Raw genomic sequence first — 24,508 nt, forward strand, 5'->3', positions numbered from 1 at the left:
TTTAATTTTCTATTTACATTAGAAGTAGTTTATTAGTCATGCTATTTGGAGCTCAACTTCAGACCTTAGAAATGGATTTTTAGGTGAGCTTCCCACTTCTGGGCTCTTACAAACCTGGCTTTACCCCTGGTTACACTGTCCCTTCAGGATAATACCCCTCACCTTCATCGTATCTCCCTGCCACACTCCTGCTACCTTAACCTCCAGCCTCTCACTGTCTCTATTTCTCTTCTCCCACTTCAACTCAAGAGCAGGCTCATTCTCCGAGCAACAGATGGCTCCCAGCACCCCCTTGGGTCCGAGCTTGTGGGCTGGGCCCACGCCACGAAAGCACTTGCTCCTCTTTTTCTTTTCACATTGCCGAGCTATTTCAGTGCGGTCTGGGTTTGCGTCTTTCCCGAGTCCTTGGGTGAACGTGACCGGAGACTGACCAAACTGCCAGTGCAGACATCGGTATGCCTGGAATCACACAACTCTTTCACAGAGGTTACAGTACAAACTGCTGACTTGGCATCATCTCTCAGCAGTCCTGCATGGTGTATATATCTGTGTGTACAAGTGGGGTTGTGGTATTCAGCAGACTAACAAATCCAAACCAGAAGAAGGTTTCGTTTTGCACTTGGCTGGGCTTTTTAAACTTTATAAAGCTTAAGGTTTTTTTTTTACTTGGCTGGGCTTGTTAAACAATGAATATCTTTTTTTAAACAAATGGATAAGATATCTCAGTTTTAGGGTGGTGGTATTTAGTTCATGTTACAGTCTGTGCTGTAGCACTTTAGCCTTAATGAGAGTCTGACTGTCCCGTCTTACACAGTCAGACAACTTGGAAATACCCGTTAATTGGCAGCCTAGAAAAACTGCTGTTTGTTCCTACCAGAAGCCTCAGGTGTTGAGGATGGGATCCATAGGTCAGTGTGCAGGAAAAGTAAAAAAAAAACACAACATTTTAAATTCATAGTGCTTTCTGTGCTCCAAATGTCTAGTCTTGCTCTCTGAGCTCGTAAGATCCCTCACACAGCTTGTGAGCAACCATGCCTGAGAGAGTACTCTCAGATCAAGCTGCAGCCTTCACAACAAAAAAACATGCTCTACCACAGCAAACCTGCACACAGAAATACGAACAATGTTAAAACAGAATGGCTTGCTATTCTTCACTACACAAAAGCAGGTACAGTAACTGTTCTGAGAAATTAAAATGAAATTCATACATTTGGGAATTTGAGCAAAGCCACTGGAGTTGTTCTCTTGATAAAAGATACACAATAACAACAGTTCAACATTTGTCTATAGTGAGCTCTGCTTAACTGTTAAGCCTAAGCCTTTCCTCTCTGTGGAATTAAGATATTTCATAAGAATAACAGTTATGAAGGAACAAGTAATAGGTTTATTCCATGGTGAAAAGAGAAGGAAGAAAACTCAACGTTTCAGCTGTGGAGCCTTCTTCAGGTGTGTGAGAAGGCTCCACAGCTGAAACGTTGCGTTTTCTTCCTTCTCTTTTCAGCATGGAATAAACCTATTACTTGTTCCTCTGCAGACTACGCATTCCGACGCAGCTACCCACCTGAACTATAACAGTTAAAATACTTAAATCATACAGGGCAAAATACTGTACTACCAATAGTCCACTTAAGGCAATATTTGCTTTTAAAGATTTAGCCAAATTATTAAAAAGAATTGTTAGGTCACCAACAGGAAAAATTGTACTATACAAAATAAAGCATTTCAATTTAATTTGAATAATTCCTTGGAGTATTCAGTAAAAAATTGGTCTACAGTACAAAAGCCTGCCATTCCAGTTCAGCGCCCCGACACCCTGCAATATTAATAATTCATATTGATGTTGTACACAATCAATTCATTTTACAGTACAACTATACTTTATTTTTGAAGAGGGTAAAATGCTCGCCAGTTGAAACAATAGTAAATACAGAACAGTCAAAAATAAGATTACAGGGCACGTGGGTTGTTTTGCAACCTCTGTCGTTTCATTAAATCATCCATAACATTTCAAAGTGGAATTGAAACGGATTAAGTAACAAAACATTCAGTTACCCAAGAACATAAAGTAAGCACCAGTGACTGTCCCTAGCCTAGGTCTTGAGATCTGCTCTGCCCTCTAGTGTTCGATCATGTACTTACAAAAGTACTAGTTCAGAAATTGGCAAGGTACTGCAATACTTCAGCTTTGCTTTATCTTTTTGATTATACCCAAGTTGCATTTCAAATTTTATTCTGCATGATACCTTCAGGAATCTGTCCGTACTAAAAAAAAATATAACTACACAGTCCCACGCATTGTAGTGAAATGAACTGTAACTATACAGCTCATCAAGTTTAAAGCCTCAAAACAATTTAGTAATTTTAAAGCCTCAAAACAACCTTATAATTCCTTGCATTCATATAGCACTTTATCACAAAGCCCTTGAAACAGATTACTTTTCAAGCACGCCATTGAGTTCTCCAGTCTACTGCCTTGTCTCCACCTGGTGGCCAAGTAGGACATCTCATTTGGTTGCACTAGGATAGGCCTGGCCAGCCTTGGTCCTATAGGGGGCGCTCCATCTGCAGATTTCTTCACACTAGCAGCACCTGAAAAGCAGAGAGATGCTGGGGAATTGGACCAAATGAGCCAGTAGCCAGCAGAAGACTGAAAACATGGGAATGACAGTAGCCGGGACTAGGAGCGGACTACCCTGTCCTATTCCTTCGGAGCACAACTCCAGTCCGTGACAGCTAGCATCCAATGGTTTTCTAAGTCTCTTTAAATCATCAACAGCTGCAAAACCCTTGAAAAGCGTTCAACTGGTCCAGTTTCGCCAACGACCAGCTCGGCTGGGTTATTACAAGCAGAGGTGAAAACCTGCAGACACACACTGGAATCTGTCCAGCAATCCCAGAAAGAAGCAAAACCTGACACCGTATGTGTTGCCGCAGCAAGACCCTGCCTGACCACCTCACATACAGCAGCACCAACCATGACAAAAATCCCTCCACCTTTATTCATAACCGCCAAATCCTTTTATCTTCAATGAGATGGAAACACAGATGTGACGGGGGAAAAAAAATGGCAATCCAAAATTCTAAACACCTACTTCAAATTCACTGTAAAAGAGCACTTTCACCCGTACTTCATCCACACTTCGAAAAGGAAAAAACCACTTCCAGCTCACTGTGCACCCCTGCCAAGATCGAGGAGGTCCACTTTCTGCAAAGCATCCAGCACAACCTCTCCGTCACAGCTCCGTGTCTCAGAAGCTGCTGCTGCTGCTGCTTACCCAAGGACTGGGGTGGACGTGTCAGCGCCTGCACCCAAGCCGTCAGTCACCGCGAATGAGTCAAAATGTTGCGCGAGTATAAAGGAAAAAAAAAAAATCAGAAAACAACTGGAATATGTCAATCCTCCTAACTAGAGCGCTCCAGCTTTGGTATTCTTCTGACTTGACGGAGAGCAAGTTATGCAGCTCAACAATTTAATTGTGATACAAAGCAGTTCAAAGCAAAAAAAAAAAAAAGACATGAGGAAGGCATCACAGAGAAGACAGATGTTTATGGAGAGACACACTGTATAGCATGTTTCCAGCTCTTGGCCTGGATCCCCAATCAAACATTATAGGCCACCAGTTTTTGAACTCTGATTTCACAGGGTGTTGCAAATTGTCCCAAAACTACCTCCAAATTAGGTAATCTAACAAAGCATTCTTTTAACGATCACAGTTAAAGTGTCCCAGATCATCAGAAATAGACACCTTAGAGGTTCCATATAACATCTGTGAGCCAGGGCTTTCCAAGCCCAGAGTTGGAGACCCCTGGTACATATGTCTCACCATCTTAAGGATACCAATCGGGGTCTTACATTTCTCATCTAAAATCTTTATGGGAAAACCGTAATTGTAAATTGTCCAAAATGCTCCTCTTCCAAATACATCAGTTTTACAATATGGATAAGGTCAGGAGCTTGGCCGTTTCAATTTTTAGTCAAAAAGCACAGATCCCACATAAAAACACAGGGCGAAAGAAGACCCTTTACGAGGTGCCAATTAATGAATGAAGCCCCACTTCCTCGGGTCAGGGAGCCTTATGAAAACAGGCTCAGTAACAACACTGTTCTGGTCTGATCACTCAAATCAATGTTGGAGCATCAGTCTAAACCCTTTGACATGGAGAATAAAGAGTAGATTCTAAGAAAACTTAAAGTATATATATTTTTTTGCATTGTTCGGTTTATCTTCATCTACTGCCAAACAACACGGGAAAGCTTTCAAGGCATAAACAAATTCTCCCACGTGCTTAAAAGGATTGTGGCAGGAAAGTTTCGACTGAAAACATTTGTAGGAGAGATGCAAGATGTGCATTAACTATAAATGTCAGGAAAACCAGACTCTCGGCAAGCAGAACAATTCATTTAGGATGGAACAGGCTGCAGGTTCTTCACCACATTGTCCTGCTGAGGCACAAGTTCATTTCATATTTTTCCAATCAAGTTCATTAAAAAAGTCAGTAACGTGCCTCAAAAGTAACGGTGGAGCCTACAGCGTGCCAAACCAGAGGTGAATCGATCTTGCACGCATCTCATCCAAACACATCAGACAAGAAGGGTTGTTAAGGGCTCCCACCCTCCCCACCAAGGGGCAAAACCGAACAGCTGGAACAACACCTGCAAGACCAGTGGTGGAACAGAGAGAGAGATGGCCAGACATGGATACTGCTGATGCTATGGCTCACACAACATCCCCGACTAGTTGAAAATTTCCAGCACATTCGCCCCTCTAAAACAGCATCTCCCAACTCCTTCGACAAGGGTGAAGCCCCCAGTGACGGGGCAGCCTGGGCGGTGTGATGCAGGCAGCAGGAGGGGTTCGGTTTATGTACAAAGCAGACGCGTGCTCCCTCGTCCTCCTCTCTCTCCTCCTCTTCATGTTGGCGTTTGTCCTGATCCCTCCACCCTAGCAGGAAACAGAAAACAGATGGAAATCGGGGCTCCTGAAGCAGGGCGCAAACAGAAAAGGGTGTTCTCATCTTGGTACCTGCGTAACGCCACAAGAGATGCAAGGGAGGGCGCAAGGGTAATCTACCACAAACCAGTACACAGCTGGAACTGAGGCCTCATTCTTGTTATTATTATTGTTCTGCTGTGTTCTTGTTGGCAACCCGTTTGGCTCTTAAGAGCACAAAGTTTACAAATGAGAGGCCATTCAGCCCATCTAACCTGTTTGGTAGTCAGTAGCTACTCGATCCCAGGGTCTCATCCAGCTACCAGGGTATCGGCTTCAACCAGTTGGCTGAGTAGCTGCATGCTCCCATAAATCTCTGTGTACAGAAGTGCCTCCTAGTCCTAGTTTTAAAATGCACTTGGACAGTTTCCACTTGTGCCCTCTGGTTCATATTTTGCCGTTTATTCTTAGTTTTGTCTTTAAAAAAACACAAAGGTTTGTTATTTCCCCTGCATAACAAGTCTGCAGTCAGAATTCACCAGGACAGATCCTGTGCTGATCACCCTGTTGTTCAACTTCACGACCAGCGGAAGGCATGGCGCCCTAGACACTCCCTCACCTGCCCAGCACGTACAGCATGTGCCCGGGGTCATCTGCAAACACCCTGCAGGAAGAGCACAGAGACGGACATTAGGGCTACACAACCAACCCAACAAGCACACCTCACAAGCCCCGTGGCTGTGTGCTATGCACAAAAGATTAAGGCCACATCACTTATGAAGCTGGAGCAATAGGCAAGCCTATATGTCTCCCAGCGTGCTTCTGACATTGGTACACATTCTGCTGTGATCAAAACAGCACAAGAAAACTCCAGCCCTTTAATGATTTTTAGATTACTTTCATAGCCTGAGAACTACAGGAATGTCTCCGACTGAAGTACCAATTACATTTTTTATATTACTGCCGACAACTAATCAATCATTAACGCAAGGCCCTGCCCACTCACCCCACGCCCACGTGATAGAAGGCCCTATCCTGGTAAAAATTGCAGAGGAACAGCCAGACGCTGATGGTCTCCATCCAGAAGATCACGAAGAGGAACCAGACGGACGATAACAGGAAGAGTTCGCACACCATGCTGGCACCAGGGGTGAGGGGAGCTCGTGCTCTGTGCGCCCTTGAAATGAAGAGAGGGAGAGAGTGGGTGGGCACACCTGAGCTTACACCCCGGCATCCGGTTATGGGTTTTAAAGAGCATCTTCACCACTCTTCCATGAAGGCAGCAGACATATGGCACATCCTTCACAAGGGGGGGCGGGGGTGGGGGCTCTTCATTAAGAAGGGGGATTGACATTCTGTTTCTAGAGCCCCTCTTCATCCTGTATCCTTTAAACTCTTTTCCACCCTCATTGGCACGGGTAACTCATAATGGTCCCCCCGTCACATACCAAGGTACACAACACATTCCATCTTACTGCTACTGGGGATCAGTCTGTCTGTCTCTGTGTCGGTTTATTTTCAGCCTTTTCCAAATAAAAGGAAATCAGTCCAGAGGAACATGAATCGGTCGGGGCTCCTCTAGGAACATTTTTCAATCTTCCTCTCGGATATCAAATTTCAAACCACCCATGCAAAGGCTGTCCATGAGCATACAGACTGGGGCTGGGGGCCCTGTTTCAACTTAGTTTGAGAAATTAAGCACCTAATTTGCTTACTTAACTGAGATCCAGACCATGGCGGATTAATATCACTCAGATCCCGCTCCCCAAAATGACCACTTAAGTACTTAAATGACCTGCTAAACCGATCACAAGGAAATCGCTTTTCGCAACTAGTGAATAGTGACATGTACTGGACTGGAGCATTGGGGGGGGGTGGTGCTAAGGTTAGACATCTCTGCAGAGGAGTTTAAACTTTACGCGTTAGAACGTAGGCTACCCACAGTAAGGAAACTATCCGCTCCATAGAAAATGAAATTGCACAAAGGGGCAATTTCCTTCACAAATACTCGAAAGTTCGTTATAACGTATCTTATTACGGCACTGTGGCGTTTCAAATATAACCACAATAATAATATCATCCACCACAGTGCATTTTCTCCTACGCAACGTTGAAAAGCACCTACGTTGCAACTGTACCATGCCAACACTACAGTCAATTACTAATAATCCAATTTACTTCAAGCTTCGTACCCATACACTCAAGGGCCAAAAATAACCCCCTTCGCTCCATTTTAAATATATATATTATCCTCTAATCATTTTTACACTTGCAATTTACATTTATTTCGTTTAAATCCCTAACAAAACCTTCACGTTTCATCAGAAAACCGGGCACCCGACTCACCCGAGTCTTACCGCCGCCTCTCCCGCGCCTTGCTGTCGGGAATTGGGCTCTACTTCAGCCCGTGGATGTCCCGGGGCCTTCTCGAAAACAAAGGCGCTTTCGTCTGGTAATTCATCGGGTATAAATCTGGGAGATTAAGTAAAAGAAAAATAGTCTGCGCACAAATGAATAAGACAAAAAAATAGGACAAATACAAACTAGCAAGAAACATCAAACAGAAACCCCTGTATTTAACAGTCGTCCAGAAAGCCCTCTCGCTCCGTCAACAGGAAGCGAGTGACTTTAACTACACGCCTACTGAAAAACTAGAAAAAACATAAACGGTATTGGAGAGACCCCTCGTTTCAGGTAGTTGTACGGGTCACCCTGAACAATCCTTTTTTTTTAAGTTTAGGAACACCTGTATGTCATCGGACTATTCAGAAAATATCTTAATTTGAGTTAATAAGGAGTCTCGTCCTCTAGGGTCCAAAATTATATATTACTCAATTTAATCATTTTAATTGTTTCAGAACTTCACTAGTAATAACAAACTTCATTTATACACCACACTTGTATACACTTTAAAAGCACATTCTCAAAGCGCTTTACAGGAAAAAGTAAAAAAAAAACAATGAAAACAGCAGCAAATATAGGAGATAAAAAGATTAGCACAGAAAAATAGAAGGTTTTAGGTTAGGTTGAGTTTTTAGTGTATTAGAAGATGCCAAGGGGCAGACACAGGCTCCAATTAAATAAAAGCCTGTCTAAAGAAGAGGAAGGTTTTGAGTCTTGATTTGAAAGTGATCAGGGAAGGTGACTTATGATCACCAAATCATATATGATGTGTGATATATGATATCCAAAGGGATTGAATTCCAGAGTTTTGGGGCACAGCAGGAGAAGGCCCTGTCACCCCCAGAGTGTAGACAAGTTTGGGGGACAGACAGGAGACCAGAGTCAGATGAGAGAGATGGGAGATTAGGAGTAGAAGGATAGATTATAATTCGGCATTATCTAATTGATAAACTGTTGAACAGGACGAGTAACAGAAACAGTCTAATACTAAAGTCCCTGTTGCAACTTTTTTCGGTTTTGCGTAGGTTTGACCAAAGCACAAGCAGTCATTGCAAGGTGTGGTTAGCGAGGTAACACCTGCAAGCTGTGAAAATATCCTGGAAACTGTTCCAGTAAGAGATGTGAAATGGATTTAAAACTTGGAGAATCACAGAATTATCTCATTTAAATTTCCAGTGAACGTGATCTGATACTGGCGTCATCCTAATATAGGCCTATTCCATCTGTTAATGCAAGTGGTTTATAAAGGTCGCACTCCTGATCCACTGCAACTAGGAAGCATTTCATGCCTGAAAAGAAATGTTTTTGTTTTGTGAAAGGATTTTAAATAAAACTGAAGATATTGTAACGCATACGGCCACCGGTGAGTGTGTAAGAGCCGGCTTACCAGAGCGGTGACGTCACCGCCCTTCCCTGTAATAGCAGGACCACAGCCGCTGGGCTGGGGGGAGATCTCTCTTTAGCTCACCAGGCTGGGGCCCTGTTGAGTGATGCCGGAGGCCCGGGTTCGAGTCCCCGACGGTGGGAGGCCCACGTGAACCCCGTAGCATTACAATATAAAGGATGTCGTCTAAATTATTAAGAAGGTTTATACAGAGAGTTGACTGGTGAAGTACCTTCTATGCTACACGTACTGTATTAATAAGAGAGACTGAATGGGGGGTTCATAAAGGAATTCAGGGATCTTAAACCCAGCAGGAAAACAAGCGAGGAAGAAAGAGGCTGGCACTCAGTTGACCTAACTCCGCCCCGGATATGAAACAGAGCTATGCAGAGACTGAAATGGAAAAGTACAGACTGAACGTCCCTAAAGCTTATCCAGCCAGTGTTATGGAACTGATCATTTATTTACAGAAGTGTTGGGGGGCAGGGTGGCCTTCACAGCACAGGGGGCCTGGGTTCAATTCTGGACCGGGGGAGCTGTCTGCGTGGACTTTGTATGTTCTCCTCGTGTTTTCCTGGGTTTCGCCCCCACAGTCCAAAACACGTGCTGGTAGGTTAACTGACCCTGATGTGAGTGTGTGCTTGTTTGTGTCTGTCTCGCCTGCGACGGGCTGGTGACCCATCCAGGGTGTACCCCACCTGGCGCCCGTTGCTTGCTGGGGATCGGCTCCGGCTCCCCGGGACCCAGATGTGGAAGAAGTGGTCAGAAAACGAATGGCTGGGATTGCAGAGGTGTATTTAAATTGTCCCTCTTCACGCCCAACTGCATTCTTGACTGTAAAACAGGTTTTGCCCTGTATTCGCCTGTGAATAGAGACCACGCCCACTCTGCACACCTCCTTCTGTGTATAAATACCGAACCTTGCAGAACTGGCCGGACCTGCAGCGCACAGAACAGGTGAATCTGTTACAGACACGAGGATCCAGCCGGACAGGGCTCTCCTCCGGCAGAATGGATTCCAGCAGACCGAAAGGTTGGTTTGGCCATTTTTATTCTCTAAATCTCATAAGAGTGCCCAACAAACTGGACAAGGGCTCTCATACTGTCGTGCAAAGGAACAGGCTGAGGTTTATTCCATGTTGAAAAGAAAAGCGACACAACGTTTCGGCTGTGGAGCCTTCTTCAGGTGAAGAAGGCTTCTCTTTTCTGCACGGAACAAACCTTTACCTCTTCCTTTGCAGCCTACTCATGCTGACACAGCTCCCCTGAACTCATTGCCATGTATGCGCTCGCTAGGCGCAGAACAGTAGTGGGAGCAGTCAAATTTATTTGGAGTATCTCTGTCACGGCCATGCTGTGAAACTAAGCTCTTCTTGGCAGAATTTCAGCGTGTCGATTTATCTTGTCCACGCACTGGGTAAGAGGTTAGCCGGCCCTGTTTTCGCGTTCTAGCGGTTTCTAGCCACGGCAAAGCAAGATCTTTTCAGTGGCCGAAAAAAAGTGACCTGAACGATGAGATAATCACGTTATCTGTGTTTATATCCGTGCATGTAACCAGGTCTTTTTTAGCAAGTAGTTGATTATTATAATTATTATTGTCTATCATTTTAGATCTATGAGAAGATTAAAAAGATAATCTGAAAAACATTCGGAAAAAAAATCTCTACAGGCGATAACCGCTGGTTATCGCTCACGCCCACACGTTAATAACACCGTGTGCGTGAAGGGCTGTAGTATCAGACACTCCGGCTCAAAACCCACACCCGGTGACTGGACCTCTTTTCCGCGTTAATCACGCTTATCCGACATCACCCGCCCCGCGTGTACATCTTGGTGAATGACGGCTCAGGTGCCGCATAAGCATAACGCGAACTTTTAAAAAGAGATTTCTCAACCATATCTCCATCGCCCTGTTTGCACTAACCCTGGACATTAGCCATAGACTGGGTGAGGAGGAGCGCTCCCAGAAACACCGTCTCAGAAATGACGTCTATAAAAAGTCCTGCAGGAATAATGTCGAAACCCCATGAACTGTACCCTGTACCCTGGAGTGTACCAAAAGGAGGAGTGTCTCTAGGCTGATAGTCCCTGTGCGCTGTCCCAGCAGTGGAGAGAATGGAGGTGAAGACAAGGCAGGACCTCTGGGAGGAGGGATGGAGGGGAGAGACGTGGGGGGCTGCACCAGCGAGCCTGAGCTCCCACGCGGATCGGGATCGGGATCGGGATCCCTCCAAAGAGCTGCAGAGCTGTGACAAGCAGAGGAAAGAGGAGCATCAGGTGAGCTGGTGGGGTGGGAACGGCTGCTGATGTAAACCTGTGGTGCTCTGCCAAATTAGCACACCCGTCTCCAAATGCAGAGTGAACAACTTGGAATTTACCAGGTCCTTTGCAATATCTCCGGACCTATAGTGTATCAGCCTTCTTCATGGCTGTCACAGGCCCTGCAAGGTGCTCAAAGTCAAATTCTAGTGTGTTTGTGCCTGTTCCTCTTTGTGCTTGGTGTTGTGTCACTGTACATTAGGATACGGACCATTTCATTGCTTATTGTAATCTGATAGGATGATGCATCTAAAACAGATCTCTATATATAGTAGTTTTACCAAATTTTTACCAAATGTCAGGGCATGAGCTGCAGTTCTGAGAGACACCCTAACAAGGGACCTAGAGACATGTGGTGGATATCCCTTCTATCACACGAAAGACCCCACCCAGAAAGTAAAATCACAGCTCCAAGAGCCTGCGGGACTGCTTTGTAAAATAGAACTGAGAACGTCATTCAGCAGTAGGGGAGGTGCTTCTGGAATGGAACTCCTTTATCAAATATACACAGATATGATATGACACAAATAGATACTGACATTCAGTGACGTCAGCAGCGGATTTCTAGTGGCAGTGGCTGTACATAGGGAATTCTGTGAAGAATATTAACCTGCTGTCATTTGCTCTTTTACAGGCATCCACCTCCTCTTCCTCTGACAGCGAGGATGATGAAGAGGTATTTGGCTGCCTGCAGTTTTCCCTGACACGTCTTTCCCAGAAGCACAAACACCTTGAGCGTATTTTTTCCACCCCCCCACCCCCACCTCCACAGTGCTCTGGCAAGCTTCTGTGCCAAATTCTGTGTACAATTCCTCAAATTCTGACACGATTTGGTGACTTGCAATCTTACCACTTTCATATGTTAACTTGATCAACTGATCAGCTGGTTAAACTGTTAAGGTCTCCTTGCATGGGGCCAATCAGAGGAGAGAACTGTGACAGAGAGGTAATTTGTTAAATTAGAGTAAATGCTCGCAGTGGCTTTTAAGTTTGCCAACAAATGTGAAACTTGAAGAGCAAGCAACTTCTGCCACACCTCAACAAGAACTCCAAGCCTTTAGATAAAGAGTTAGCGTTCAGCTGCTGACACAAACTCCAGGTCCTGTTAGGTCAGTTTCTCAGATGTTGAAAAGCCACATTCCTGCGCCCAGGTCGTGTGCAGTCCATTCCTTGGCAGCCAGAGCTTCTGTTCAATATTCCTTAGAGACACATAATCCCCTGACCTTCCCAGTGCCATCGCCTCTTACTCTCTCCCTGTCTGCCAGGATGGAGAGAAGGAGAAGAAGAAGGAGAAAAAGAAGAAAAAAAAGAAAGATAAGGGCGGTGTCACTGAAAGAGGAGGTGAGCCACTCCTGTCTGTGTATTGTGGAATATACAGCATGAATAGCACTTAGCTATGACTACTTCATTTTATATGTGATGTAGAATTAGATGTCTCCCATTAAATCAAGGCAAGCAGCCACAGATAGCTATTTCTCCTATATTTGGACTTCTCCTTGTGGCCGTGCCTTTAAAAATCAAATGTCTATCAACAAATTTTACAAGGGTTCAATTGACATCAGTAAGAAGAATCCACTGTAAATTAACTTCTCACTTTTTATTGTAATGCACAAATTTGGAAAACAAGGATCAACTGAATAGTTAAAGGAATGTAAATTATACACAACTGCATGCACACACTTTGCATTTAATAATAATAATTAATAATTGCTTACACTTATATAGCGCTTTTCTGGACACTCCACTCAACTATACAGGTAATGGGGATCCCCTCCACCACCACCAATGTGCAGCATCCACCTGGATGATGCAACGGCAGCCATAGTGCGCCAGAACGCTCCCCACACACCAGCTCTCAGTGGGGAGGAGAGCAGAGTGATGAAGACAATTCATAGACAGGGATTATTAGGAGGCCATGATTGGTAAGGGCCAATGGGGAATTTGGCCAGGACACCGGGGTCCAGGACCCACCTGGACCACAGGGTGAGCGCCCCCTGCTGGCCCCACTAACACCTCTTCCAACAGCAACACCTGCTTAGCTTCAGTGGGTTGCCAGTTGTGAGTTGCAGGGTGATATGGCTGCTGGCTGGCATTTGATGTGAGTCTGCATATACACACTGATGGTAATGCACATACACACACTTTGGGAGTGATATATATACACATATATATACACAACGATATTGATGAGCCCACACATACACTCCCATTGAGCGTGATGCTTAAATTCACCCTGTGAGTGATGCACACACACACACACACTGAAACACCTAAAAAGTGACGAAGACACACATATATACGTAGAGAGTGATGTAGACACACATACACACCTGGAGAGTCATGTACACACACACAGGGAGAGTGATGTAGACACACACACACCTGGAGAATGATGTAGACACATACACCTGGAGAGGGATGTACACATACACATACACATACAGGTAGAGAAATGATTTAGACACACACACCTGGAGAATGATGTAGACACACACACACACCTGGAGAGTAATGAAGACGCACACATACACACCTGGAGAGTGATGTAGATGCACACATACACACCTGGAGAGTGATGTAGACACACACACATGCACACCTGGAGAGTGATGTAGACACATACACACCTGGAGAGTGATGTAGACACACACATACACACCTGGAGAGTGATGTAGACACATACACACCTGGAGAGTGATGAAGACACACACATACACACCTGGAGAGTGATGTAGACACACACACACACACACACACCTGGAGAGTGATTCACACTGACTCCAGCAGTTCTTGTTTCCAACTGTGTCCTCAGAGCTGAGAGACCCTGGAGATCTGAGTGACGATGAGTTGGAGGAGAAGGAGGAGGAGAAGAAGAAGAAGAAGAAGAAGAAGAAGAAGAAGAAGGTAAGCAGAGTCAGCGGTTAACACTATTGTCGTTCAGGCCTCTGGGAGTCTGTACTTGCTGTGAATCCAGTTGTGTAGCTCCCCTGTGTGTCAGCACTGCCTGATGAGCGCTCACTCGCTCTCCCCTGCAGGACTCCGGATCCTCCTCCTCCTCCTCCTCCTCAGACAGCGAGGATGATGACAAGGTGCGATTTGACTCCTCCTGCACCGGCACAGCCCCAGATCGACAATCAGTCACCCCCTTCGTAGAGCCTGCAGGCCACCATGCGTGTGCTGGTAGCGCGCCTCCCTCCTGCCCGCAGATACAGAGACGGCACTGCACAGTCGAGGACGGCAGCCAAGGCTGCAGCATGAACGATGCATTACAGTAACCAGCTCCTTCTTGAAAGCAATATTGCTCAGCTGAGTGAAGTGGTTATGAGCTTAAGAAATATCAATTGGTGAACTTTAGAATTTAGTAGTGATCTAAACAGTGTTAAGAGGTCATTTAGAAAGCACTTCGCTAGCTTTTTATTACATTATAATAAAGCCCGAACACTTCCACTAGTGTCTTCTTCGATACAGTATAACTAGAATGAAGTTGTTCTCGTAGTCCTGCCAGATGGAGGAAAGCCTTCGCTGTGGCAGTGGGGGTGATCACGAGGGAGACGCAGCTGTCTGGGCCCTGTCCTCAGCACTGCGTCCAAAGCTCTGTCTGTGCTGCTCTCCTCACACCTCTCTTCCTGTCTCTAGGAGAAGAAGAAACGGAAGAAGAAGAAGAAGAAGCAGAAGAAGCAGAAAAAGAAGGTGAGAAGAGCTAGTGATGATTGAATTGAGTGGGAATTCTTGAGTCTGTCCAGAGCAGCAGAGTCTATCAGAGCACTGTAACCGTGTGACACTTCAGACTTCAGCACAGCGCAGTTTACAAAGACGCAGTGCCTTTGCACCCTAGCCATGCTGTACAGCTGGAAAATGAGAAAGATCCCATAGTGAGAGATGAGCCCCTAGGCGTGAGCAAAACAAGCTTTCAACATGAGCTGAGAGGTGTAGTGTTGTCAACCTTCTGGACTGGAGTGTATTGGCTAAATGCCCCAGGTATGACGGCACTTAACAGGACTCTTTCTCTGTCAGGGTATCTGTACATATCAGGGTATCTGTACATGTCAGAGTATCTGTACATATATATACACAACGATATTGATGAGCCCACACATACACTCCCATTGAGCGTGATGCTTAAATTCACCCTGTGAGTGATGCACACACACACACACTGACACACCTAAAAAGTGACGAAGACACACATATATACGTAGAGAGTGATGTAGACACACATACACACCTGGAGAGTCTGACCTGCTCTCTCCTGTCTCCCCCGCAGGACTCCAGCTCCTCCTCCTCGTCGGACAGCTCCTCCTCTTCCTCGGACAGCGAGGATGATAAAAAGGTAAGACAAAGCACTGCCTGTGTTTTCCATAGTTACTCCTTTTTTAGACGCAGCTTCAGATTCCAATACGCTGTTTATCTCAGAACACTGCACCCCCACATCCCTTCACTAACACGGCAGCTGGGCGCCCCCATACACCCTTCCAAGACTGTATTGCTGTCTGCTACAACAGCAGAGAAACAAGCAGCTAGCACACAGAGGTGTAGTCAAGCTCGAACCTGTGATTAAGCCAAGCTTATGCATGTGCTAAACATGTACAAAGACCTTTCAAATGCAGATTTGAAGGGGACGACTCAGGTGAATGCAAAAAGGGCCGGGAGTCTCTTCGCTCAGTGAACGACACGCAGAGTCGGCACTGCTGTGTCCACTGCTCGGAGTCAGTGTGTCCTGCAGTCCCTCATGTCTCTCTCTCCCTGTCTCTAACAGAAGAAGAAGAAAAAGAAGAGGAAGAAGAAGAAGAAAAAGGTGGGCGGACTCCTGGATAACTCACTGTCCAGTCACTACGGCACTACTTAACCCAGCATGCACCACAACTCACCTTCGGGTCTCTTTTGTTAGTGTAGCTGAGCTCGTTTTGTATTGTGCCAAGGAGATCAATGCTCTTTAGAATATGAACACAAAACAGAAAGGGGGCTAGTTCCTGGACAGCAGCAGCGCCGGTCCTGGAGGGACCTCATTCCACTGTGCTCTACAGGCCACTTGAGCGCAGGCCACAGCTGACACGATATCTGGACACGCTGGCCAGAGAGCCGGACTGGTGTCCACTGACACTGACCCAGCCCGGAACAGCAGCCCTCAGAGCCGGGCACAATTCTCAGTTTGCACATCGCTCACAACTGAGCATGAAAGTGGGAAGTATGGGAAGCAAAGGAGGTAACGGGCTTTATGGTTTTGCTTTGGGCAGCTAAAATTCCACAGAAAGATAAAAGAAATAAGAGTCCCGCTGGGAGAGCAGACTCAAGCAGGAGGTAATTGCAGGTGATCCAAGTGTGCTCCGGGTCGGTCTGGTGCCAGACAGCTCTGCTCCGGTTGCGATCTGGTGCTGGACAGTTCTGCTGCGGCACTGGTTGAGCCTGGCCAGTGGAATTGAGAGCTGGCACCCTGCAGAGCTGTGACACACTCTGAAGAGAATAACTGCTGTCTCCTGCTCCCCTCCCACAGGACTCCAGTTCCTCCTCCTCCTCCTCCTCCGACAGCGAGGACGATAAAAAGGTACGCACTGCTCTTCTTGTGTGCTTTGTGGTTTACAATTGAGGGGTCCTCCTTTTTTAATTTTCATTTCTAACCGGTTTTAGTAACTCTTTAAAGTTTCCTGTCCCATTGAACCGGGTCGGAACTGTATCCTCTCGCTAAGACACACAGGAGCTGGACGTTCCTCCCAGCCGACAGCACTTTCTGTTCCTCATGCTGCTCTGTTCCTGTCTTTAGAAGAAGAGGAGGAAGAAGAAGTTGAAGAAGAAGAAGAAGAAGTTGAAGAAGAAGAAGGTGAGCTGTTGTTGACGAAGAGTCCCCTAATCTCCACGTTCCGCAGCAGGACAGCAGCTGGCAGAGGAGACGAGCAGGTGTAGGCCAAGGGCAGGGGTGAGGCAGGGGAGCCCAGCTGGGTGTCTGCCAGGACCAGCCAGACCCAGGAGGCTTCAGGGCGTCTGGGCTGTCTGAGGCTGAAGCACTAACCTGCTGTCTCCTGCTCCCCTCCCACAGGACTCCAGCTCCTCCTCTTCATCCAGCTCCTCCTCCTCCTCCGACAGCGAGGACGATAAAAAGGTACGCACTGCTCTTCTTGTGTGCTTTGTGGTTTACAATTGAGGGGTCCTCCTTTTTTAATTTTCATTTCTAACCGGTTTTAGTAACTCTTTAAAGTTTCCTGTCCCATTGAACCGGGTCGGAACTGTATCCTCTCGCTAAGACACACAGGAGCTGGACGTTCCTCCCAGCCGACAGCACTTTCTGTTCCTCATGCTGCTCTGTTCCTGTCTTTAGAAGAAGAGGAGGAAGAAGAAGTTGAAGAAGAAGAAGAAGAAGTTGAAGAAGAAGAAGGTGAGCTGTTGTTGACGAAGAGTCCCCTAATCTCCACGTTCCGCAGCAGGACAGCAGCTGGCAGAGGAGACGAGCAGGTGTAGGCCAAGGGCAGGGGTGAGGCAGGGGAGCCCAGCTGGGTGTCTGCCAGGACCAGCCAGACCCAGGAGGCTTCAGGGCGTCTGGGCTGTCTGAGGCTGAAGCACTAACCTGCTGTCTCCTGCTCCCCTCCCACAGGACTCCAGCTCCTCCTCTTCATCCAGCTCCTCCTCCTCCTCCGACAGCGAGGACGATAAAAAGGTACGCACTGCTCTTCTTGTGTGCTTTACGGTTTACAATTGATGGGTGGTTGGTCCTCATTTTTTAAGATAAGATAAGATTTATTGTCCACTGAGGGACATTTTTTGTGGACACACAGCACTTCTGTACATTTAAATATAATGCACACACCCCCCACCCCAAAAAACAACAGAAAAAACATTGCACATCACTCATTGCACATGTATAACACATAACACATATAACATTTATAACATTTACAAAACATATTGCACACAAGTGGATTTTAAAGGTAAAAATTGTGTTCATCCTTGCCATCTGCATCGACAGCTTTAATGGATAGTGGAACACAGGAATGTTTGTATCTGTTTGACTTACATTTGGGAACCCTAAAACGTTTGCCAGAAGAAAGAAGTTGGTATTCAGAACTGAGGATGTGGGAAGGATCTGATCTAATTTTCCCTGTCTGTTTGATGAGGGATTTTTCACAGGTTGTCTGCAGGGAGGGGGGCTGTTTCACTCCCATGGCCTTCAGGGCTGTTTGGATGAGACGGGCAATTTGCGATCTCAATTGAGCTGATAAATGACCAAGCCACACTGTTATACCATATCTGATAATGCGCGCAATTACAGTGTGGTAAAAGAGTAGCATTATTTCCTGTCGAACCCCAGACACTCTTAGTCTTCGCAAGAAAGATGAATTTTAGATTTCATTTTCATTTCTGACTGGTTTTAGTAACTCTTTAAAGTTTCCTGTCCCATTGAACCGGGTCGGAACTGTATCCTCTCGCTAAGACACACAGGAGCTGGACGTTCCTCCCAGCCGACAGCACTTTCTGTTCCTCATGCTGCTCTGTTCCTGTCTTTAGAAGAAGAGGAGGAAGAAGAAGTTGAAGAAGAAGAAGTTGAAGAAGAAGAAGGTGAGCTGTTGTTGACGAAGAGTCCCCTAATCTCCACGTTCCGCAGCAGGACAGCAGCTGGCAGAGGAGACGAGCAGGTGTAGGCCAAGGGCAGGGGTGAGGCAGGGGAGCCCAGCTGGGTGTCTGCCAGGACCAGCCAGACCCAGGAGGCTTCAGGGCGTCTGGGCTGTCTGAGGCTGAAGCACTAACCTGCTGTCTCCTGCTCCCCTCCCACAGGACTCCAGCTCCTCCTCTTCATCCAGCTCCTCCTCCTCCTCCGACAGCGAGGACGATAGAAAGGTACGCACTGCTCTTCTTGTGTGCTTTACGGTTCGGGATCGAGAGCTGTTGGTCCCTTTTTTAGATGCACAGATTCAGCAGCTGCTTGGGGCCCCTGGGGGCCCAGGATCGGGGAGCCCTGATTGAGGTGCCCCGGCTCTTATTTGACCAGGTCGCCAGCGTGGCTTCAAGTGGGTGACGCTGCGAGCAGGTGACCGTGATGTCCCACGAGTGGACCGGGCCTGTGGCTCGTCTTGTTTCAGAACCTTGCTATGTTAATGCCTTTCTCTGTCTGCTAGAAGGAGAAGAAGAAGAAAAAGAAGAAAAAGAAGGAGGAGGAGAAGGGGGAGAAGGTGAGTCAGTGACAATTACACTACCTCCAGGCCCCGTGTTTCCTATAAGCCCTGTAGAGAGACAGACGCCTCTGAGCTCAGAGTCGGCGATGAGCTGGTTCTGCTGTTTGTGCCGCTGTTAAAATAAAAAAGCCGGTTCCGCGCAGTCAGGTGGGACTCAGTGCGAGGCAGTGTCTCCCACGCATGAGCTTCTCACAGACATCTCACGTGCATGTGGAGAGCAGCTGGCCAGCTGTGCTGCTGGACGACACCTCCGCTCACTCCTCTCCTGTCTGCCAGGGTGGCCAGGACGAGAAGGGGGCTGCTGATGAACGTGTTGGTGCCATCTGTGAGAGCGGTGAGTAAACCTGTGTGTGGTCGCAGGCGCTTCTGCAGAAAGCCAGTTCTTTTGGTGTGGGATGGAAGAAACTAGAGCCTTTCCCAGAATGGAGGGGGACAAGACCTAGCTAGTGGGTCTCTGAAAGAACATGCAAACTCCACACAGAGTGTTCCTGTCCAGAATCAAACTGTGGACCGAGAGCTGTGAAGCAACGGTGTTAAACCACATGCAACGGTCACCCTTAAATGTTTACAGTTTTTCAATTAAGTTTTGCATGATGTGCTAAAAACAATTCTGAACAGCAATTTTTCCCCCTGATTGCAACCATTTATCCTCACAGAACTGAGAAACCCAAGCTTGAGGCTGCAGTGCCCTGAATTCCTGTACTTGTGGTGACTTTCCCTTGACCAGCTTCTGAGCTGTTGTCCTCATGGGTATACTGTACTTACACACACACTCTCTCTCTGCTTTACCCATTTCCTCCTGCAGGGGGGGTGCAAGAGCAGAGAGACCCAGCCGTCCTGAGTGGTGATGAGGACAAGAAGAAGACAGACAAGAAGGACAAGAAGAAGGACAAGAAAGACAAGAAGAAGGAAAAGAAGAAAGACAAGAAGGACAAGAAGAAGAAAGGCAAGAAGAAGGTAAGCAGTGGGTGAAGAGGCACTTGTTGCTGCTCTCCTCTAGAGATTGAAAGTATGATTGAGATAAAAACCAAGAAAGCAGAATGACCCCTCAAGATGGCAAGCAAAGGACGTCAAGGAACTTTCAACAGCTTTTGACACGATGGACTTTTTGTGATTTTCCCAATATTAGGATCTTAATCCTGTGCCTCCCTTTCAAAGACTTCTAGCTCCTCGAACTCCAGCAGCACAGATTCTAAAAAGGTACCTCACAGCTCCTCTCGTGTCTTCGTGATGAAGTCTGAATCCCAGGATGACAGCACAAAATAGGACCAAGTAAAACACTGAGCACAGGCGATCTCCGTGAAGGGCTGCTGTGGTTTTAAGCATCTAAGTGTCTAACAATCCAGGCCACCTCAGCTCAAGGGGAAGTTGGAGTACAGCCCTACACAGCAATGCTCAATCATTCCCCTGTCACACACAGGCCCACCTTCTCCTGGTTCATTTCTGATAATTGCAATCACAGCATTGCAGCAGTAAGACTGAGAATGTCTTTAAGTTCAGCAGGTGGTTCTGACTTAAACCACAAGCACCTCAAATCAGCTAGTGAAGTTAATGAAATGGAATGGATATCACTTTGAATAAGGAATCAGAATAAACGTTTTGAAGATAGATGGGAAAAAATGAGAAGGAATAATATGTGAAATAATGAAAATAAAGGTAATCATTTTTCAATTGAATGACTATTTTATGAATGTAAATTGCTTAATTATTCAAAATATAGTATATTCTTATAAATGTGAATATGAAATCATAGAAATATGACTATATTTTTTCCCATGAACTGATGATGTATTATTGGATATGTAAACTGTTTTTCTGGGAGGTGAAGGGGTGTAAGAGGATGTTTTTTGTGGGTGTATATTTCCTTTTACTACCTTAATTATATGGAAAATATTGGATGGTAATAAAAAAACACCTATAGTGTTGAAAGACAGCTAAAGTGTGGAAATATGGAGAGGTCAAACTGTTCGATAAAAATCTAACCTGTTGCCTTCCTCTCTTCTAGGACTCCAGCTCCTCGTCTTCCTCGGACAGCGAGTGTGATAAAAAGGTGCCGTCTTTTCAGCTTGACAGATATCTGGACCCTTTTTCAATGTCTGTGTGTCCTGCAGTCCCTCATGTCTCTCTCTCCCTGTCTCTAGAAGAAGAAGAAGAAGATGAAGAAGAAGAAGAAGAAAAAGAAGAAGGTAAGGAGAGTCAGAAATAAACTTTTAACAAGCTACAGTATTTTCTGAGTTTATCCACTCAAAACATAGAATCTGCGACCATGCAGGTAACTGGTATGGTACTGAGTTTTGGTGCATCACTGACTGCAATTACAGTCTCTCTTGTGGCTGTCAGGTGGTGCAGATATTTGCTGTTTTTTGTGACCTTTCAAAGGTCTTCTCGCGTTCAGAGTGTCCGTCTTGAGGAGATCTGTTTTTTCTGCTGTCAGAAGAGAAAGGGCACTAACCTGCTCTCTCCCACAGTGCTGCAGCTCGAGCTCTTCCTCCTCATCCAGCTCCTCCTCTTCCTCAGACAGCGAGGACGATGAAAAGGTATCTCGCTGCTCTTGTGTTTTGCAGTTATTTGTTCCCTGTTCAGAATCTCTGACCTGCCCTACAATCAGCCGGCCAGTACACCCCTGCGCTGGCACAGGCAACACATTCGCAGTCACGAGAATGTTCCTGCATCAACACTTTGTGACTTGACAGCGCAGTAGAGCTCTGCGTCCAAAACAAAGACTGATGTCTTCATAAGAATGTATTTCCTGCAGCGTCTGTAGGTTCTCCAAGATGTAGGAAAACAATGAACAAATCTGGGGGGGAGGGGAATAATTAGTTCAATTAGAGTGAATCTCAGGGAACTCTGTGGCCTGCAAGGAGCTGACCACACTGTCCTGCTCTGTCCACTCACGTTTCAAGTTTCAAGTTTATTGCCATGTGTACCTGAGTACAATCAAATGCTTACTTGCATGTTTCAGATCAGATCACTTTATTAGCCCTATACAATGTCTTGCATTAGGAATTCGTCCTTTCACATACCCCAGCTCGTTCTCCATGAGACACACAGACAGGGAGAGAAGCTGGGGGTCAGAGCGCAGGGTCAGACATTGTACAGCGCCCCTGGAGCAGCTGGGGTTAAGGGCCTTGCTCAGGGGCCCAACGGAGTAGGATTCCTCTGCCATTTAATAAATTACATTACAGATTCTTGGAGACAGGAACATGGTAGCAGCTACGGTCTTAAGTGGCATTCAGACAGCAGACGTGTGCGAAATTCGAGTAGTGGCAGAAGTTTCACTTCAATGCAAAAGTTTAGTGCAAAACCTGAGGAGGATTGAAGAGGTGCGTTTTAGGAGTCTTATGGCTGTGGGAAATCAGCTTTCTTTGAACCTAGAGGTCCGGGCTTTAATACTCCTAAATCTTCTACCAGAAGGAAGAAGAGAGAAAAGTGCATGAGCAGGGTGCTTTTGATCCTTGATTGTATTATTTGCCGTTCTGAGGCAGTGCGTGGTGGGGAGTTCTGTACCGGTGATGGTACTAGGCTGTCTCCACCACCCGGTGTCATTTTCTATGGTCACAAGCTGAGCATCTGCCATACCAAACTCTAATGCATCCAGTGAGAGTGCTTTCTCTGATGTGTCCTAAGAGCACACTATCTGTGGTGCTCATCAAGACAGATGTGCTGCTGTCTCTAATATCTCTCTCTCTCTTTTAGAAGAAAAAGAAGACCAAGAAGGTGAGTAAATCCATCATAATCATACTGATAAAAGGCAACTTTTTTATCTGCCAGAGTGGCCTCAATGAGGTTTGTACAAAGGTCTCTTATACTTGATGTTATGCAGATGTGAGAAGACAAAGAGAAAGTAAATCAGTTTGTCTTTCATGTAGATGCAAGTAAAAATAACATGTTTCTGTTACACAAAGGGTTGTGGGTGTCTGGAACAGGCTGCTCATTCTCACACTGTAAAAGCACTTTCATTTTCATGAAAACGCAGGGGTATATCATCAGATCAATAAGCTGCAAACAAGTAGGATATTTGAAACCTGGGTCTTGAGCTCCTGAAAGTACACACTGTAGAAATGGGCAGGAGTAAGAACGACAGCCAGTGCTTCAGCAGGATGAGCAGTTTCAGGTATAAAGTTTTTGTGGTTTTTTTTCCACATACACACAATCTCTCACGTTACCACAGTCTTGTTTCTCACAAACCTGCTGCTCACTGTACCTCTTGAAGAAGGCGGCACTGGAGCTGCCCTTTTATATTAGCAGAGCTTGAGGTCGGTGCTGCAGGCATGCGGCCCCCCCTCCCCCCGGAACTCCGGGACCATGCTGATGGGGTGGGAGGGGGTCTTAGGCGCTCTCGCTCTCTCACTGTCCTTCAGGACCAGAAGCAGGGAGAGGAGCAGAGGGGCCCTGGGGAGGCGAAGCAGGGGAAGGCCGAGGAGACACCCGAATCCAAGGACTCGGAATCGCAGAAGGGGGGGGGCGCGCCACCCGGGGAGGTGACGGACTCCTGGACACGAGGCGAGGCAGAGCTGGGAGGCGGAAGGCATTTGTTCTTCAGGTGGGAGGGGACGTCGCTGTCGGGGGAGACAGTTACGTCAGGGAGGCCGGAAAAGCTGCCGGACGCGTGCGGTGCGCCGGCCCCCGAGAAGCAGGCCATCCCAGTCAGCCTGCGGGCCGGAGAGCACACTCTGACCCCGTACGAATCGCTCATGTCAGGGAAGTCAGCCCGGCCAAGCGGAATCCCCATGAGCCCCATCGAATTGCTCATGGGGGGCCCGACGGCCCGAGAGAGGGACACAGTCAGGTCCCAGGAGAGGGTGACTGCAGGGGGCACTGTTCTCTCGGTCCCGTACAGAGGAACAGGGAGGTCCTCGGAACTGCTGAAGGGCCCCAGGCCGTACCCCTCTGAGTGACACCCCAAACCCCATTGTCAATGAAACACAGAAATCAAGTGTAGAACGATGGGCTTCCCAGCACAAGAAACATTGGAAATCGTCATGGATGAGTCCCCCATCAGCAGAGTGGGTAGTGGGCGCACTGTGTCTAGCAAAACAGCTGTATAGCAATTCTCACAATCTATAGAGTGTCGTACTCTATATAGAGCTTTTCATGCCAAAAAGTTTTCCTTGTTTTGCCTGATTGAATTTAAACACAGTGTAACAACAACATGATTTTCAATGTGCAACGTCTTGTCTGGATTTAAAATAAAATATGATTGATCATAAATGTGTCTGATACCTCTCGTGCTCTCCCTCTGTCCTGTTGGAATCGTATGGAGAGTCGAAAAGCCCTCTACTTGGTCCTCTAAAACTAATTTCAGGGCTTTC

The 24,508-nt window shown here is 46.5% G+C and overlaps 1 protein-coding gene and 1 long non-coding RNA gene across 7 annotated transcripts; one reads left to right on the plus strand and one right to left on the minus strand.

Annotated features, from left to right (window-relative positions):
* Nucleotides 1-1,858: 1,858 nt before the first annotated feature.
* LOC148838760 (uncharacterized) lies at nt 1,859-7,576 on the minus strand. The gene is made up of 4 exons (XR_016090869.1): nt 7,278-7,576; nt 5,938-6,108; nt 5,551-5,595; nt 1,859-4,943 (listed from the first exon to the last, which is right to left on the minus strand). It is a non-coding gene; the product is annotated as an uncharacterized LOC148838760 (long non-coding RNA).
* A 2,052-nt stretch (nt 7,577-9,628) lies between these two features.
* Nucleotides 9,629-24,407, plus strand: LOC148838761 (uncharacterized). Of its 6 annotated transcripts, none has more exons than XM_088912036.1 (24): nt 9,629-9,751; nt 10,823-10,995; nt 11,672-11,713; nt 12,303-12,378; nt 13,850-13,941; nt 14,073-14,126; nt 14,674-14,727; nt 15,302-15,367; nt 15,794-15,832; nt 16,529-16,579; nt 16,796-16,852; nt 17,069-17,131; nt 17,348-17,404; nt 17,621-17,683; nt 18,532-18,582; nt 18,799-18,861; nt 19,140-19,193; nt 19,473-19,530; nt 20,002-20,153; nt 21,202-21,246; nt 21,338-21,382; nt 21,665-21,733; nt 22,893-22,913; nt 23,558-24,407. In XM_088912036.1, the coding sequence occupies exons 1-24, from the start codon at nt 9,730-9,732 to the stop codon at nt 24,092-24,094; spliced, it is 2,004 nt and encodes a 667-aa protein (XP_088768162.1). In that variant the 5' UTR covers nt 9,629-9,729; the 3' UTR covers nt 24,095-24,407. The 6 variants fall into 6 exon arrangements, with proteins under 6 accessions (XP_088768162.1, XP_088768160.1, XP_088768159.1 ...); XM_088912034.1 differs by having other exon boundaries at nt 9,646-9,751; nt 22,896-22,913; XM_088912033.1 differs by having other exon boundaries at nt 9,646-9,751; nt 21,341-21,382.
* Nucleotides 24,408-24,508: the final 101 nt, after the last annotated feature.

Source organism: Atractosteus spatula, chromosome 3 (assembly GCF_055471065.1).
Source record: "Atractosteus spatula isolate fAtrSpa1 chromosome 3, fAtrSpa1.hap1, whole genome shotgun sequence".
Lineage (NCBI taxonomy): Eukaryota > Metazoa > Chordata > Actinopteri > Semionotiformes > Lepisosteidae > Atractosteus > Atractosteus spatula.

Bases quoted from the DNA above. Each gene is read 5' to 3' on its own strand.
- LOC148838761 (XM_088912036.1), top strand. From the start codon at position 9,730: ATGGATTCCAGCAGACCGAAAG. The intron at 11,714-12,302 runs GTATTTGGCTGC...CCTGTCTGCCAG, and splicing joins ACAGCGAGGATGATGAAGAG to GATGGAGAGAAGGAGAAGAA. The intron at 17,132-17,347 runs GTACGCACTGCT...TCCTGTCTTTAG, and splicing joins ACAGCGAGGACGATAAAAAG to AAGAAGAGGAGGAAGAAGAA.